The sequence below is a fragment of the Triturus cristatus genome, chromosome 4_1 (genome assembly GCF_964204655.1).
Source record: "Triturus cristatus chromosome 4_1, aTriCri1.1, whole genome shotgun sequence".
Classification (NCBI taxonomy): Eukaryota; Metazoa; Chordata; class Amphibia; order Caudata; family Salamandridae; genus Triturus; species Triturus cristatus.
The window spans coordinates 555,022,197-555,040,955 of NC_140585.1; the positions used below are offsets into that span (position 1 = coordinate 555,022,197).

The window sequence follows — 18,759 nt, forward strand, 5'->3', positions numbered from 1 at the left end:
TATAGGTAAAATCAAACGTTTCCTTGAATTGTCATAATATTTACTGAAAAGAATAAAGTGCTCTGTACATTGTACTGATCCATTATCACATGGATACCTAGGAAGCATAGGAGACCAATTATTCATATTTGGGAAAAGATACCAAATGACCCAAATCTTGTTAGAACATATCTATGTTGTACATTTTACACACTTTCCAGATAAAGCTGAATGCCGACTTTAGTTAACAGCATTTCATGATTGATTACACCAGATTTCCTGGACTCCCTATAAAACCGCTTTTCCTCCAGCATGCGCATTGCCATAGACTTTTGTTCCTCCTTTCCCACATTTCCTAAAAATGGAGTGTCATTAAAGAAAATCACCTTTACCCACTCTAAAACAAAAATTCTTTATATATCTAGTCCAAGGAATTTTCTCAGAATACTCTAGTGTTAGACAATCTGTGATGACCTTTCTGTTCAGGATAGCCTCTGACTTTAACCAAATCATATGCCATTATAGGTTTGGGTTCATCCTAATAAGGTCTTCCGAAAATGAAAACCCAGCTCCCTGTGGCATACATAGGTAGAAGTACTTTGTGGTACTGACAGATAGTTTATTAGGCATGCGCTCTCATTCAGCTGCAATTTGACAACATTTACATGCCACCAAACACACGCCCCATACATCACTGTGGAAAGACATTTAGCTTTTTATATAAGACTTAGTTCTTTCAGCAGTGTTGGCCAAAATTTAGCAGAAAAGGAATTGGTTGCAGCAATTGTTTTTTTCAAATTGTAATTTCCTTGTAATCAGCTGTGACCATGTTCCTTTGCCATCAAATAGAAGACCCAGGTACAAAATGGTGTCAGTGGATTTCAGGTTGGCCTCTCTGTCTCTAAACTGATTTACATTTTGGATAGATTAACCCTGAGATCCAACTTGGCCATAAAATCAACAAATATATCTATACATGTTTGAAGTCCTCTAGGAGTATGTGCCATAAGTACTGTGCCATCCACGTAAAGAAGTACGGGAACTGGGCGGGCCCTACCTACGGGGCATTCCTACCTTTTTCAAGTAGCACTTTGTTGAAAATATTGATATAGAGTGTAAATAGGAACGGGGTGAGAACACACCCTTGTCTGACACGCCTGACAATCCTGAAACCTTGTATGGACTCCCCATTAATACCATACCTTTCCGAGGCATGGGCCCCTGTATAGATTTCTCTGATGACATTTATTGTTAGTGGTCAATCACCAGCACGATCATTATGCACCACAATGTGCTGTGGTTTATGCAGTTAGAAGCACTTTGACAGATCCATGAATGACAAATACATTGGAGTCTGCTTAGCTAATAAGAATTTGCCTAAAAAGAGAATTAGGTTAAGGCACTGTTTGACAGTCCCCAACCATTTTCAAAAGCCGTACTGTATATCAGGAAAACTTCCACCCCAGCTACCCAACTTTGTAGTCTGGATAATAATAGTCTTCCTACCACCTTGAATGAGGAGTCAGGAAGGGATATAGGAAGAAAACACAATGATCAACAGGATCCCCTTTTTGTAAATTGGGACTATCAGAGATGCTATCCATTACTTTAAAACCCCAGATCAAACATTTGTCAAGAGTGAGGCCCACAGTTCTAAATTTGTTTTAAAGAGGTCAACTGGGACCACAATGGGACCTAGGGCCTTCCCACGTTGACTGGAATTAATGGATGCTGTCACTTCTTCAAAAGTGAGGACAAGGGCTACAGTATCCTCTTCATCATGTGTGGTTACATCCTGATTACTTCCCTCCACAGCGTTGCATTCATAAATATTCCTAACAAATTATTCCCCCATTCATCCAGAGATATGGTAATCTCAATCGCAGGGCTAGGCATGTCCTTAGAGACAGGGTTATTAACTATCTTCCAAAATGAAGAGCTATCTCTTAAATAGCTAGTTGCAATTACTGCTTGCCATGCTCCATTTCTTACTATTTGTGTCCTGGATGCTAGGGCTGCTCTATATTCCCATCTACAGGCTTCTACCTCATCCGAGTTTCTCACTGGTCCATTTAGTGCCACCTTTAAAGATCTAAGGGCTTTAGTGCATCTTGATTCAAACCAACCCTTATTTATATCATTTTATTTGAAATTGATATCTTTAACTGTTCTTTAATTTTAGAGGACATTTCATTAAAAGCTCTTTTAACTTCCTCATCCTTGGTAATCTCCTCTAGGCAGATACTAGAGTGCATGTAATTGTCCCTAATAAGTTTTGTCAAGAAACCTTCAGGGTGAACTTTACTCCATTTCAAGGTGATACGATTTGCAGAAGCTATTTATATATATGTAACTTGTTCTATATCACTGGCTCTCCCTTGACTGCTAAGACTAATAATGTCGATACTTTGCGTGTTAAGGTCACTTATCCACTTTGGATGCATCCTAAAATTACAAACCAAGTACCCCACATTGTAATTAACAAATAATCAATTGTGGTTCTACAACCTCTGACTCTAAAGGCATGTTCAAAGGGTGCATACGGAATGCTCACCTTACTACCAAATACCATATTATAGTTAAACATCATATTATTAATCTGTTCTCCATACTCCTTGTGGGGAAAGTGTGTCTTTCCTTTTGTCTAAACCGGGGGTATCCCACCTTTACAGTAGTAAGAGGTACTTATGTTCTATGAAAATCATCCCAAACTACTAAGAATATTAGTGCCATACATATAAGAAAATATTATATTAGTGGCCACCCTATGCAAGATTACCAGACGTGATCGCCTCAGAGCAGGATTACCAGCAGTAATGCGAAAAAGGCTTTTTAAATTTTGAATGCCTATACAAGGGTAATACATAAGGGCCGCATCTGCAATGCCCTTGGCACCAAGGTAATAATTCCAAGGCTGTATTATTAGTCATAAATCTTCCAATGCTGCGTAATCTATCATTCAAATATCAGTTATAAAAATAGTATTGAAATTAGGGGTTTTGAAAATAACACACATTTTCATCTTCAATGCTCACTTTTCAAATTTTGTATACATACATTAATTCAACCAAGTAAACGCTTCTAGATTAGTAGGCTGGGCTGCACACAGGAGAGCTACTCACAGGTAGCTGGAGCGCTACCAGTAGCTCATGAGCTAAAATCTCCACCCCAAAACATATAAACAGGGATATGTTTTTCAATGTGAATTAGATTCCTAACTCTCTCAATAGAATGGATCACACTAGCTTTCTCTGTTGTAAAATCACTGGTATAGTAATTCATTAGGTAAATTTGACTATTCCTTAGCACTCTAAAACCAATAACCTGAAAATATTGGGAGTCCCAGTTATCATACATCACAGTACCAGGAAGCAATGTTGAGACGTATGCTACCAGCCCTTTGCTTGGCTCTCCCGCAACTGAGGGTAGCGCTGGGGTGGAAAATGTCATATACCAGTCTGGATTTAGAATTTTCCTCATAAGGCCTGCAACATTCCAGTACATAAGGCTATACTTATTACTTATTACTTGTTTACCCTTAGAGAGTCTACTTTATTTTATTTTTGCCTGGGATTTTATTTATGTTCATCTGGGGTTTAGATCTCGTCATTTGATCTTTTGGAGCAGCTGGCTTTTCCTGTGTATCATTACCTATTGACACTAATGGTGAGGATGCAGAGGGTACAGGCAGTTTGACTGTTAGTCACTCATTCTCACCCAGAGACCAAAGCACAGAAAAATCGGTTCTTGGTGAGGATCACTGGTGCAGCAAGCTCCTAAAACCAGCTATTGGGTAGGCTTGTGCAGTCCATAGGTTTGTAAAAGTATCTGAGTGGGACAGCCATGATTCTTGAGTTATTAGCGGGCAGACAGCCCAGACTATGCAGCATAGTTTTAACCAGTTTAGGTGTTGTACAAATCATTACTGCACAATCATCCTGGTCAGCCTTTGTACCTTTTCCCACCCAGTTCACTCTATGGACTGTGATAAGATCTTCAAATACTTGATTTGTAAAACCTATTCTCCAGGACATCCAATGGATGAATATATTTTTATTAAGTTTCCCAAGATTCTCACGGGGGGACATTTTTCAGAATAATGATGTACGGGGTTGCCTGCACGTGGAGAACCAGAATTTCTCGTTTTCTATGATCAGGCGAAGTAATATATGTACAGTTATGGTGTGGGCAGCAGTTAGAGCTGCTTATCTCCAGACCTTCACATTGTGTACCATACCCTGTTTCACAGACCTTGATTATATCACACCTCTCCTCCAGTGCTGATGCAGAATGTTCTGTTTGGTTAGACACCTTTGCCTTTTCTTGTTGTTTTATCTTTGTTTTTACCTCTTGAATTGAATCTAAACAGCTGCTTGCAATTCCTTCAACTGCCTGAAGTCGAGACAACATCAAATTCATTGGGGTTTTAACCAATTCTTTAATTACCTTAAGGCAGCAGCAAAATCTTTTATAGAAGATTGTGGGGTAAACGGAAATCAATAAGGATTATCTGTAGCCAATTGAGTGGCCTCTTTACTCCTTTTGTAGTTACATCCTTCAGTCCTTTATCTAGGGAATTGACAGTTTATTTCCTTTTTTTCTTTAATTGGGGGTGACCTCTTTCATTGCGGCATTAGGTTGTCTAAAAAGTTAGATTGTTATAGGCTTTTTATTATATACAGAAACATTTTGGATGTCTAGGTTGTTTGTCCCCATCTTATGACTATCATCCTTTCCATCACCCGACAAATCAACCATGACAGAAAAAATTGTTTTTATGCACCTGAGAAGCGCTGCTAGCATCCCCCGCCTCCTGGCAGGTAAGGATTCTGGGCTGGGCAATTACCTCCCCAGTTGATAGCTTCTGCAGTCTATAACTTGAACAAGTATTGTCAGCCAAGGAAACCCATTTGCTGCAGTACCAAAAGTGTCCTTATTCTTATTTCAAGCAACTATTGCCTACCTCTGATGGCCAGTTACCAAATGGCTGTTAATTAAATACGTAGAAACAAGATCGAGAGGCAACAAAACGAAATTCACATGTATGATTAGTGCATAAAACATCAAAATAAAGTGAGTCAGAGAAATCCTTCTGGTTGATTCTTTGATTCTTTACTTAATTATTTCTTCACCAAGTATAGGTAGATACAGCCAACGTGTTTCACCCAGTTACAGGCTTCATCAGGGCAAAATCATGTGTCTTGCCAGACAGAAAATTTAAAATAGATGCGTCATAACGTGTGATAGGTCAGTATTCTACAAGAGCTCTTGTAGCCGTAATGAACTTGGAGTTCTGTCAGTTACTGGTCGATAAACTAACTAAGTGCTATGCCACTGTTATGGGAAAGACATCCATCCATGTGGCACCATGTTCGGCTATGAGGGATCCAACTGCCAGTGTTCGGACACTGCGACAACTGTGGCATAGAGCTTTCCTTAACTTTCCTTTTCCTTATAACTGAAACCCTCTCCCCATTGTATTGCCTACCTTAACCATAATCCTTAATATATACTTCTGCTTTATTATCCCAAGATTGTTGTACCCCAAAATAATGGACAAAAAAAAACTTCTTCCTCTCTTCGTGCAGTGCTATTTCTTTCTTCCAACTTGCTGCTCTAGTAATATGGCCGGCAGAGTCCTCACTCGCACTCGGCCTGTACTCAAAACAATCTCTCGGTGTGAAGCAAAAGTAGTAACAATAACTGTGCGACCAAAATGTCTATTTAGATTGCAGAGGAGGCACCTTTGTGTTTAAGAATATTGCATATACAGAAATACTTTGCTTGATTTTTCACAATACATACCCTGGTCCCACCAATATATACAATGAGCCACCCCTACCTTTAGCAGACCACTCAGAGCGATAAAGTGTAACTATACCAGCTGGAATGAAACTGTCCACAGGAAGGCTGTGTTGGAAGCCTTCTTACAAATACAGGCAGCTCTCTAATGGAGACATATAGCTCATCACAGATAAACCAATAACGGCAGACATGCTTGCATCTGGCCAACAGTGTGCCATATTTCAATGCAATAAGATGCAAAAGGAGGGCATTCAATCATAAACTGAAGAGCCCAGAATGCATTTTGTTGGGCTGCCATTCTTTCAAGGAAGCATAACGAAACAAAGCGAGCTCTGGCGTCTGTGTGTGTTCCTTCAGGCACAGCGTTTCTTGACAACAACATGTTCTTCACATTTATTATGGTAGAGGATTGAAATTTAAATGACTGCCACGAAACTGGCAAGGGCGTGATTGATTTCAGTCTGTGATTGGGTTTTTTCTTGCACAAGAACTAATTAAACAGTGGCATTTCCATATCCATCACTGTACCTTCATAATGCCCTTTTCTGCATGGACATTCTTCACCTTTAAAACTAACAGGGTATTTCGTACCAAAGGTTCCTGATTTGCTGAGTTTTACTTTTAATTAATTGTCACTCTTCGAAGGAGCTACACAAAAGGTTCTCTAATTGGATCCATTTTGCTTAGTTTTGCCAATGCCGCTTTCCTTATGTAATGGAAGACATCCCTTAAACTTTTTTTTATAGTTATACCTTCATAGAGGAACAGGTTTTTATTTATGAGTTTCCCGCCTGTCTTGTAACAGTGGAGCACTCACTAACCACCCCTAAACCTCCTACCCTCCCCCTTTTGACTACTTCAAGGGGAGAAGGGAGGAAACATGGATCATCACAGCCATTCCCATCAAGCAAAGAGTGCGACACTGGGTGCAAGAAGTCTGGAGCGGAAGCTAAGTTCCCACTCACTGCTTATAATACATGTTTAGAAGCAAATGGTCTGGAAACATCTCTCCATTGTCTTTTGACACCAAGCACCTAAAAACAAAGACTTTGATATCACTGGTGTGCTGGTAGTCTCAGGGCAGAAAGCAAGAATCATGGTCCAAAAACGCATGGTCTTGGTGCCTTCCTGAAGAGTGTGGAGTTAGGAAGCACGCGGGTGGAGGATGCACGCGCACGCCAAAGGAAAGGAGCATAGTCTTGTATATCTCCGATTACTTCTCGATTTAAAGTGGGGCTAAGAAACAACAAGCAGTCATTGCTCATAGGAAATCAGAGAATGTTCTGGTGCATATGCCGCACATAGAAAGAGTAAACAATGAGGAGAAATAATGTTATTTCCCATTGTTGTGCCTTCCCTGCACCACACCTGGGGATACGTAGGCTTTTGACGCATTCCCTGGTTTACGAAATCTCACAAATCTGTGAATTCCGGAGAAAGCTCAAGACGTGGCTTTTTCCATCTGGAAATCCTCCTGTTTGACCCTTTTCTGCTTTACCTCTCTGCCTGGAACTGGTTCTTGTCGCAGCGCGGGGACACACTAGCTAGTGTAGCCATGCGCTTTATAAGCTTGTTTATTATTATTATTAATAATGTGTCGCCATGGGTGTTACGTGAGAACACCACTGTAACACCCATGGCACGCCTCCCTCTTGCAGGGTGAGGCAACGCAGCTTCTTGCGCTGCGTTTCCTCAGTCCATTTCTACAAAGCCATGAAAAGCCCCTCAGGGTTTTCTTTATGTGGCCGTGTAGATACGGCCCTAAAAGTGACGCTCCAGCGGCGCAGGGGCCTTGTCAATGAGGCCTTGGTGTTATCTTGAAGTTCCCACTAAGGCTCTTCCAGAGAATTGACCGTAGACCTATTGCCCATAACTAGCTTATCTTGGCCTTGCATTTGCCTGACTTGAAAAGGCTGTGGGAGGAAAAACACCTAAAACAAAACAAAAGTGACGAGTAATAATCAAATCATGCTCTTTTTCCGCATCTCCGAAATATTCACATATGCTCCAAAACACGCAGGAGCCTTTTCCTGAGATCTGACTCGTTTTTTATCTTAAATCTTATATTAGATACCTTAAATTACAATAAACGCCATCAAAGTAATATTAATGTGGAAACAACCATGTACATTTAGAACATTGGAATGTGGAGCACTCCATTGTAGACAATGGAGTGCTCCATGCTTCTACGGGCCGGTAAAGGCCCGCAGAACAACATTCCAATGTTTTACAAAAGCCTCTCGAAGCTCGAGGGGATTTAAATCCCCTTGAGCTTCGAGAAGCCTTTGTTTAATTTGTTAGAACATTCTGCCCTCTATTGGCAGAATGTTCTAATAGCCTTATAGCCCTTTGTAGCAGGGCTATACCGCTATTAAAGTCCCGCTGCTTTTGTTAAAGTCCCTCTCTTTGGGCTCGGGCCTTTAACGCTGCAGCGGGCCTTTAATAGCCGGTATAGCCCGCTATGGCGGGCTATAAGGCTATAATAAAGCACTAAACATAGCAAGAATATTCTCGAAATTCTGTCCAAAGGCATCAATATACTTATGTTTGTTAACGTTTAAGTTTAAGATTTATCAGAGAGAGTTCATAAAGGAAGCCAAATCTTCGATTCCATGCAACGCTCACAGATGAGAAAAATACCAGCCAAGTTAAGGTGGTTTCCCAAACATTACTCACCAGAACATTTCTAAAGACACCACAAGTGACCTCACAGATGCCACCTGTGGTTCTGTGAGTCACCTCATTGCATGCGACATCACAAGAAGAAATAGTGGAAGATGTAGCGCACGCGCCTCTATGGGATTCGAGTTCACGCCCATTGGCTCCCCCTCCATAAATATGTATTTTTATTGCAGCCGCCTTTTATCCGGTTATGGATCTCACATTTTTCACTGCTATTACATTTCTCACGTTCTATGATATTTTGGTATCTGCCGCTTATTCGTTATCTTGAAACCAGCATTCAAAAGGGTGGGGAAGATAGTGCTGTGTGAATTGCTGTATAAATACATCACTCACACATGAATCCCTTTGTACCTATGGCAACATACGTTACAAGATGTAGTGTGAAACGTGCCATTTATCGGCGGACCTAATTCCCGGGCTGAAAGGATGTGAGTAAATGGGTTTTATGCTAATGTAATGCTAATACAATGAGCGCCTGTCAAGACACAGCTTTAGCAGGCTGAATGCAATGCTGTTTACATTTCAATTGCTGCGGTGCTTGTAATTCATATTGCATCCACGAGCCCAGTATTGTTGCGAGGCGCGTGGGAGGTGCATTAAAAAATACAAACCCTAAGCAGTAGAAATTACAATAAATTCTGTATGCATTCGGTATGCACGAAAACAACAATAGTTGTATAAGCAAATGTAATAGTCTGTTTTTTTTAATCATGAGCAACTTGAAATGCTCCATGCTAAATAACATGCATATCCCTTGGCTATAAGTATATTTTGAATTGGAGCGTGTGTGTGCGTGTGTGTGCGTGTGTGTGTGTGTGTGTTAGTTAGTTATTTATGAGGTCCCGTGGGGCCATAATATAAAGAGGCACTTGGACAAAGGCTTGTAGATCTTAATCGACAGGAGGGTGTCCAAGGCGAATCCATGAGGGCTGGATTAATGCTTTATGCTCAGGATTAAAACTAAATTAATGCTTCAATTTGAATTGGCTGTGCTGTGTACATTTAGCTTATTGGGACACCCTGAAAATCATCTGTCATGGATCAGGCCCTCTTAGACACCCAGAACCAACGCTGTGGGTAGTAGACTCACAAAAGTGAGAATCCTGGTTAGCCCCCCTTCTGCAGAACACATACTCTCACACCCAGCAGCATCCCTTTTACCCTAGACAGCAGCACCCCTTCATGCACATGCACAGCAGGCACATCTTCTTTCACACGCATGCGCACACATACACACCCAGGCAGCACATGCAAAAGAATGCCTGTGAAATTTACAATGTGATATGAATTTATTTTAAAGGAAGTGTTGAGTCATCCCGATCACACCTCAATTTTAAATGCAATTAGGTCTATTTTCAGTTATGGGCATTCACCGATGGCACACTCTCTCTCGTCACCTAGATAGGAATATGTTTATTCGCCTCATTGCTGCCATTCCTTTTGGTCCTTTCATGTTAAATCGAAATTTGAAAACCTGCGTGTGTATTAATCCAATTTTGTGGGTTAAGCACGTGGGCATAATTCGCAAAGACATGTGTTAATCTGCACCTAGAGATTGAATGTGTCACATGGGCATACATTTACACATTTTTGAAGTTCACAAAGGGTTCCAATCGGATGCCTGATTTCCATGTGTGCTCACAGAAGGTTCTTGTGAATCTCCTCTTACTCATATGCAGAGACATTTCTGCTAGCATATTAACATACTAGCATATGTGCACATGTCTCACAAGTGCAGATTCACGTGTTACTCTCAAATCCTACAAACACCAACCAGTGACTGTCCACTGGAAGGTGACAAATACTGTTAGCTCAGACTTGGCCCTCTTATAACTCTTTACCATTTTTTCTCCAGGGATCTACCCTTCTAGAAAGGTATGTCATGCTTTTACTTCTTGCTGTCAGAGGGCCCAAAAATTACTTACAGGAAAGTACTTGTTATTTTAGATTACTTTAACGAGAAATGTGAGCTACACATCACCCTGTTTGAAAATTAGAAGGTCATGATCAAATCCTTGAATAGCAACCTCCGTATCTTCACTGAATGGTTTTAAACCCTAAATATATTCAAAGCATTTAATCTTGCTATAGACATAAACACCGATTTTCTTTTAAAGAGATTTTTATTGCCATTTTATAGAAATCGACCGTTTGGATATACTCAGGAGAAGGAAAAAGAAAGAGAAAACAAAAAAAAGCAAAACTGATTACATCTTCTATCACTGTCTACAGTCATAGGTGTTAGCTCCCCCAATACAAATATATTCACCAGTTATATAGAGAGTCCTCCAATATTGGTCCATCAGTGATAATACCGGCATGCCTGCACAGGAAACTCGACCTGCACATGTTGTGCGCTCGTGCTGTTTCGAATACATCGATGTAATCTTCGATGGGAATGAGTTTCCCTCAATAAAGTTTTCTTTAATCGCGTTTCCAGGTTTCTCCTCTTTTTGAAACAGCTGCTGAACAGATGCTGTTCTGGGACTCCAAGTGGAGGGTGGATTTGGAAGGAGAAATGGCTGCCAGGGTGTGGCTGGTAGGGGAACAATCTCTGTTGACATCTGCCCTGGGCTGCCGCTACCACTGGGAATCCCTTGTGTCCCAAGTTCCTCACTCAAGGCCAGATTCACAAAGCTAAACTTACACAACAGTGTAAGTTTACGTATTTTTTGGTATTCACAAACTACGAGTCTATAGTAAGTTTACAACTGCAAAGGCTCCACAGTCGGGGCACAGAACTCAACACACAAATAGAAGGACAGGCCTATCCTCTAATGTATGAGTTGCTGTTTGGGTGGAAAGTTTGGCTTTTCTCTTCATAAATTTATATTTGCACTCGTTTGACAAAAATACAAATAAACCAAACAAGCGATTTCTATTCGAGCATTCTCTTTGATGTTGATTATCCATTGACGTGGATCAAGTAAGAAGGCACTACCCTCTACCGTTTCATAGCCTATCCTCTAATGTGTAGAGTTCTCCACCCTGACTGTGGAGTCTTCAAAGTCATAAACTTACTATGAGCTCGCAGTTTGTGAATACCAAAAAGGTTCACTTACTCAAAAGTGTATGTTTACCTTTGTGAATCAGGCCCTGAGATGGCAGAGGTGGCATGATACCCGGCGGTTAACTCAAAGTCCCGCTGTCCGAACCTGAGGTGGTCTTCAGTTCCAAGGCCTAAGCGGGTGAAATGTCGGGGGGGGGTACTGGAACAGCCGGAAGGGATCTGTACATTCTGAGGTCTGCTCAGACCTTGGCAGAAGGTGCCTTCACCCACCAGGGTCATGCTCAGGCTTCAGTGTCAAGCAGTCCACAGGGCCCCTTCCAGGTAGTTCCCCATTTGCCATTTATGAGAATGTAGATTAAAATGCTTAAACTGCAGCTGTATGCAGATGTTCCAAACGAAAATGTATGTTTTGAAATAGATCTCAACAGAAGCCTGACTGGACTTTGCACTTGCCTAGGCTTGTTATGCAGAAGAATCAACACTGTGCTGAAGAGCTTTTACCAAGCCACCATAACATGCACAGATGTCTGCCTGTTAATATCTCACTAACTAGAGTCGATCAAAATGAACCGGGTCAATTTATTGTATTATAAATGATGTTTTTCTCTGTCACAAACTAGTTCATTATGGCTAATTATTAAGCTGGAGATTTACCTCTTTCCTTGTATTCTTTCTTTTGTTTAGAATCAAACACGAAAACATCGTTGCCTTGGAGGACATTTATGAGAGCCCCAACCACTTGTACCTGGTCATGCAGCTGTGAGTAGTTAATGAATTACATGTCTTTGTCAACACTGTCCCCCACCCCTGCTTCGGACCACGCAGGCGGGGGTGCTGTGTGCTACGCAGCAATCCCCCACCTAATCTCTCCTGTTGTGCTAAAGCTTGCCAAGGTGCGAATGAATGTGGACAGACTTTGGTAACCAAGCACTGCAGAGGAACTGGCGTTACTACAACACAACGGGGAAGCACACCGTGGCTATGGGAGCAGAAAGGGGTAGGGAGACGTAGGGCTGGATTACAATCTTGGCCGACAGGGTTACTCCGTCACAAACATGAGGGATAGCCCATCCGCCAAATTACAATCCCATCCGCCAAGGTCATATTCAGGCCCTTCGTGTTTTGTTTCATTGGTGTGGTTACGCTTTGATTGGCAGCAGAAATTGTCTTGGCATGAGGCATTCTCGATGTCAAGTGGCAACTTATGTAATACTTGCACCGATCTGGCTCTAAAAAGCAGTGTAGGCTGCGTCCGAACTTAACAATGTGGAATGAGTAGAGGTAGAAGGTGATTGATTACCCAGTATATCATCGTCTCTTATCCTTCGATCCCCTTTCTTCTCGATGACACAGAATGGTTCTTTGTCACCATATTGAAGTTACCAATGTTACAAAACATGCATCCTCTACCTATCACTACATCAGAGGGAAAGTATATATTTATTCATCTCAAGACATCACAGCTGCTTGCCCAGACCTACCATGCAATGTACTGGTTAGGCCAATGCAGTGGTTGCAATATAGTTGGCATTGGCCTTTCTACAGTTGAATTGTACAGTACAACAGACATAATTGTGATTGTGTTTGACACCATAGGGCACTGCTGGCTGTGTGATTGAGTAATTACATACTCAGTCACAATACTGTTACCTCTTAAAACAACAGAAGACAATGATGTTCTTGTTGTTTGTACTTAGTGCTGGTATTTATTCTGTGGTCAAATGCAAATGCCAGTGTCCAGGCACCCACTTCCAGTCCTTTGCCTAATGCACACTGATTTGTTTTGTTCAGATCTAGTATTTTTCAAATTGTTAATAATCTTTCATTTAGAATAGGCAATGGACATAGTGCAGGACAATGCGACAAGCAAATACGGCCAGTATGTGTCTGATGGCAATTACTTTCATGGAATAAATAAATAGTCCAAATTTAAGGGGCAAGGACTATTTTTATTTGCACCTCAATAGTTCCATTTTGTTATAAGTGTGTACTACTTTTTGGTAGGATGAGGAGAGAGTGTCTCATTCTGACCCCTTTGAGGGATGTAAGAATGTGCTCCTATGGCAAGCAGTAATGTATACCAGGGATTCCAATGCAATGAGTGGCATGAAATGACAAGGTGCAGTCATTATAATGAGCCAGCAGGGGCGATCTCTGTCATTCAGTGATAAAAATGGAAATTGTCCTTCCTGCAGCAAGGGCGTATAAGGGTTTGAAGAATTAGCTCAATCCTCAACTATACCTGCCTCCATGCATCGTTGATTTGCCAATCAAGGGGAATAACACTACTGTCCGAACCACTGACCTAGAGATGGTAAAAAAGTGTCTGTGCCGTAGCAGTCTGCCACAGGAAAATGAATTTCCTCACCAAGGCTTGGCAATGCAACAAAAAGCGAAGTTCCTCTCCACTAAAACGAAAAACACACCACCTACTGAAACTGACTCGCACAGAGGACAAGCCACTCCCACTGATGGTTCAAAGAGAGTGACAACCTCTCGCATGTCTAGCTCTCCGGATGAGTTTAACCCAGGTTCAGAAAAAATCAAAATGCACTGATTTCCCAGCTGGGAACAGGAGTGCTAATCCATAGAAACAGGTATTAACCCTCTTCATGGCTGGAGAAACAAGCATTGGCAAAGACAACAGGTTTCACCGGTGCAAGATCTATTGGCTTTTTCAATGTTTTTAGGTCTCGTGCCTAGCGATGCAGTGCCTAGCACTGCTCGTGCAGCGAGAGTCCTTTTGTACGGGGGTTCAAAATGGAGCCTGGAATCGCACACGCTCGTGCGTATTCTTTTCCTTTTGTGGCCCGCTATTGGCCTTTGCATGCGTGATTTTTACCAAGAGAGCACGCAATAGGCCAAAGGTGGGTGCGTTGCTCTGCCCATGGCCTATTGGTGTCTATTACGTGCACCAAAGGCCATGTGGTTTCAATTATTGTGCCCAGGCACGGGCGCGATAATAGAAACCAAATGTTTCGCTGTGGCGCGCGCGCACGCACCACTCGCGTGCGTGTTTTTTTTCACTGCCGCTTTATGTTTTGTTCCTGCTGCCTATTAGTTTGGTCTCTGGTGCATCAGCATATGTGCGGGTTTCCTAAGGAGGATTGATTGTGTCAGCCAGAATGTAGCTATTAAGCAGGGAAAGTGCTGCAGAATGTACCATTGTCTGAAGAAATCATTCCCCGTTGCTGTGCATAGGGAGGCAGTTGGCATTTAATTCAAAGCCTGTGTCACACCGCAGTTAGCGCTGAATTGTACATCTCTTCAAGCCTGGAAATGAATGATTGTCTCCGTCGCTGACGCTGTCTTCTAGGTTGGTCCTTTCTTGTTTTCAGTTAAAAATAAAACTCGTGTCGGAGCGGCGCCATTCAGCGAATGAATGGCTCCTCCTGGATATCTGAAGTGCCTGGTGCTGAGTGGGTGATCAAGTGTCAGGGCTGCCCAAGCCACTCGGCCGAGTGTGGGCCCCATGTCTCTCCAGAGAGAGCTAGGAAGAGGGAAGAGGAGGCGGTGTTCAGTTGTCAATGTGGAAGCGCCACTCACAGTCATCGCAAGGTGAGCGAAAGAAAAGTTGATGTAGTGCCTAATGACGTCTTGGAAAGGTGCTCTGAGAGAAGCAGTGCTCCAGGTTGATAGAAAGAGCATGGATCTCTATGACGCATCCATTTAATCTCCTTGTGGTTTGCATTATCGTGCACAGACGCGTGCACGATAATGCAAAACACATGGCTCGCTGTGGCGCGCGCGCACCACTCGCGTGCTTGCCGCCATCGCCACTCCCGACCCCCTTGTTGCACTTGCTGGTGCACCCCCTCCCACGAGCACCCTCCTCCCGCTGGCTCTGGGCAGTGATGCTTGTTAGTACAAGAAAGGTAGCGTATGGTTCAAGAACCCGGCCTGGGGTCAGGCTGTGTGGTGTTTTGACCTGAGTACCGACGGGGAGGAGGGGAGGTTTTTCTTTACCTCATAAGAATAAACATCTGGAACATCATACAATAAAAGCAGAGTGTCGGTGCATTCAGGCAGCTAGCTAAGCTTTCAGAGTTGAGTGTAGTATTTAAGTTACATGTTGTCCGTATATAAGTTAAAAATACCTGTGCGCTTCTTCTGAGTGTACAGATCCGCAGAGTAGATAGGGGTATAATTGTAGAAGTGTCTTTGTTCTGAGGAGTTTGGACTTTCCTATGCCGATGGTTATCTTCATGTTGATTGGCTGCCGGACTCTGAAGGGCTCCTGGCCCTCGCACAGATGGCTGCTGCTGATTGCTGATTGTAAGAGCAATGGAGGATCCAGAAGTGATTGACAGTAGTGGATTCTTAGCGGTCACAAAGAGGGGCCCCTAGCATGAATGCTCTGAGTAGGTGAAGCTACTTCTGAACTGACTTTATACGGGTTCTGGATGTTGAAGGGAGGGCTGCAGTTGTGTCATAAAGCATGTTTTCAGTTTCAGGTGGTGCATGACTGTGCAAGCAGTGGAGGTCAGAAGGAAACATGTAAGGTGGTAATAAAATGTATGCTGGTGTGTGTGTGGGTGCCCGTGCTGGTGTATGTCTGTCCATTTGTGTATGTGCTGGTGTGTCTGTGTGCGTGTGTGTGTGTCCACTTGTTCAACTCAGCAATATATTAAACTATGATGCCAACAACTGTGCCTCACATTCAGAAGGTGTGACCACCTCTCGTGCAGCACCTGAAGTGTGCATGCATGTGTGTGTGTGTGCGCTGGTTTGCTCTGGTGTCTGGGTGTGTGTGCATGCGCTTGTCTCTGTATGTGTGTGTGCATGCGCTGCCGCTGGTGTGTGCATGGTGGTGTGTGTGTGTGTGTGCGGTGGTGTGTGTATTTGTGCACTGGTGTGTGTGAGGGTGTGTCTATGTATGTGTGTGTGTGTGTTCATCTCTGCAGTAAAACAGACTATACAATGCCGACAACTGTGCCTCACATTCAGATGGTGCGACCACCTCTCATGCAGCACCTGAAGTGTGTGTTTGTGTGTGTGCTGGTGACTGTATGTGTGTGATTTTTCAGTGTGTGCGTGCAGTGGCGTGTGTGCGCTGGTGTGTGTTTGCTGATGTGTGTGTGTGTTTGTTCATCGCTGCAGTATAACAGACTATGCAGTACCAACAACCCTGTTTCCCATTCAGAAGGTGAGACCCCCCTCTCGTGCAGTGCCTGCATTCGCTGCCTCTGAAACGCTTCTTGTGGTTGTTGTTTTGATGGTCCAAAGCAACGTCACAGCCGCAGTGGCAGGATGGAGCTGGTAGGTTGGAGGTGATAAGAGTACCATCATATCCTTCATCATGATTCCATTCTGCTCTGCTTTGCTCAAAAGTTCCTCCAAACATCAGTTTGCAAGTATTTGGTGCTCTATGAAATGAATATAACTGGCCTAGCTCCGGTGTGATGGGGCTATATATATGGGGCAGAGAGAGGGTGGTTTTATTGCTGCTTCTGGTTTCCTTACTGTTTTTCTTTAGTGACTTTGATCATGCCTGACGCAGTGTGCCAACAGCCAATCATATTTATAAGAAAGCAGCACAAGTTCTTGCTTAAGAGACAACCCATGATAAAGTAAATATAGCTGTAACTCTGAAAAATGCGAGACCTATTGCATTGCAAATGCTTGTTTTAAATGTTGCACAGCGGTGCAAGCTGCTGTGTTACATAGGCTTGAGGTTAAAAACAAGCACTGGCATAGCCAATTGGTCCTGCCTTTTGGACCTACTAGGTGTTTAGCCATGCAGCCCATTATCCTGGGTGCTGCAACATCTGCTGTTAAGAGTCTGCATTATTATTGTGTAGGAGGCAGCAGTGTATAACTCACAATATGCGGGGCACTCCCACTTCATGCTGGTCAATGGGCGTATGCTTGCCTGCTCACCGACAAAAGTGTCACAAAAGAAAAAACTAGATGACCCTGGAAACAATAAGGAAATGCGCATTTTCTTATAAAGAAATGCACGTTCAAAAAAGTGAAAGCGTGTAATTAAATTGGCAGTAGCATAGAAAGACATAGCGGAGGGTGAATCAGAAGCCTTTCACGGCCACCAACAGGGGAAAGTTATTTCTACGTTTTATTGACCCCGAATCTCTGACCTTGTGTGCTGAGCTCGGGGTGTGGCCTCCCTCCCACGGTTCAAAGAAGCGACTGTGGAAGCGCCGAGACAAACACCGAAAATAAAGCAAAATATTGTACATTGGAATGCAAGAGTATATCATATTTGTATTTTAGAAAGAATACTAAGTACTATATACGTTAAAGTCTAAAACGAAGAAATCTACAGTTTATAAAGATAAAGGATTCTACGAACAAAAACAAAACAAGGTGTTAAAACAAAACACTTCGTGAGAGGAAGACTTTTTAGGAGAAGAATCCACGCACAAAACACGATAAGGTGGATTTCATGATGTTATGGGATGGCAAAACCACACTTTCATTACTAAACTAAACAACGTGTAGACTAGTTTAGAAAAGAACTGTTATTTAAACATACACATCCTAATGAAAGCGCGCACATTGCTCCTTATGAAAATATAATTTCAATATTCAGTAAAAATAAATTCACCAACTTGCACAAGGCGATTTGTAAAGCCACGTTTTCTGTGCACTAGCAAAAAAAGGCATCGGGCATATAATCAAGTGGTTGTGGTCCAACGCTCAGCTTACGGTGCAGGGGAGTAATTATAATTTAAATATTTTTAATAATGTAGCAATCGCGACTGCTGTAAGGTGCTTTTAAACACCATATTTTCGGGCTGGGACACCCCCAGAGGTGAAATGTTCTGGCTTGAAATTATGATTTTAAATATTCAGTAACGTACAAGCACATTAACCTCCATAGGCACTATTAAAACTATGGTTTGGCTCTTGTATACACAAAAAGGGGCTGAGGTATAACGCTCTGGATCGAGAATTCAGTTATAATTTAAATATAAAAAAATATAACTACATCACCCTCCAGTACACACTAGGAAAAACCACGTTTTTTGCCCCCTTTTAGAAACGAGCGTCAGGCATACATACGGGGGCAGAGTTCTCAAGCTGCAGTTCTGGTATTGAATTCTATTTTTTTATTGAACAACGTGAGCACACGTGGAGTGTAATCACATTTCACTGCAGATCACACATGGTCTCAGTATGGGTATATGCAAATAATTAGAGGATCCCAAGATCGCAGCCCAGAGAAATCCCATCCACCTGAAGAAACCTGATGAGCTGCAGTACTACGTAGAGCAGCAAAAAGGGGATGAGTTGCACGGTGCAGTGCAGAGCACGGAGCT

General features: G+C 42.5%; 1 protein-coding gene across 1 annotated transcript in view; it reads left to right on the forward strand.

Annotated features, from left to right (window-relative positions):
- CAMK1D (calcium/calmodulin dependent protein kinase ID) overlaps window positions 1-18,759 on the forward strand; it is a 1,392,645-nt gene that overhangs the window by 698,674 nt on the left and 675,212 nt on the right. The window contains exon 3 of the mRNA XM_085652873.1: window positions 12,164-12,238. Coding sequence (XP_085508999.1) covers window positions 12,164-12,238 — 75 coding nt within the window. The remainder of the gene's footprint in view (window positions 1-12,163; window positions 12,239-18,759) is intronic.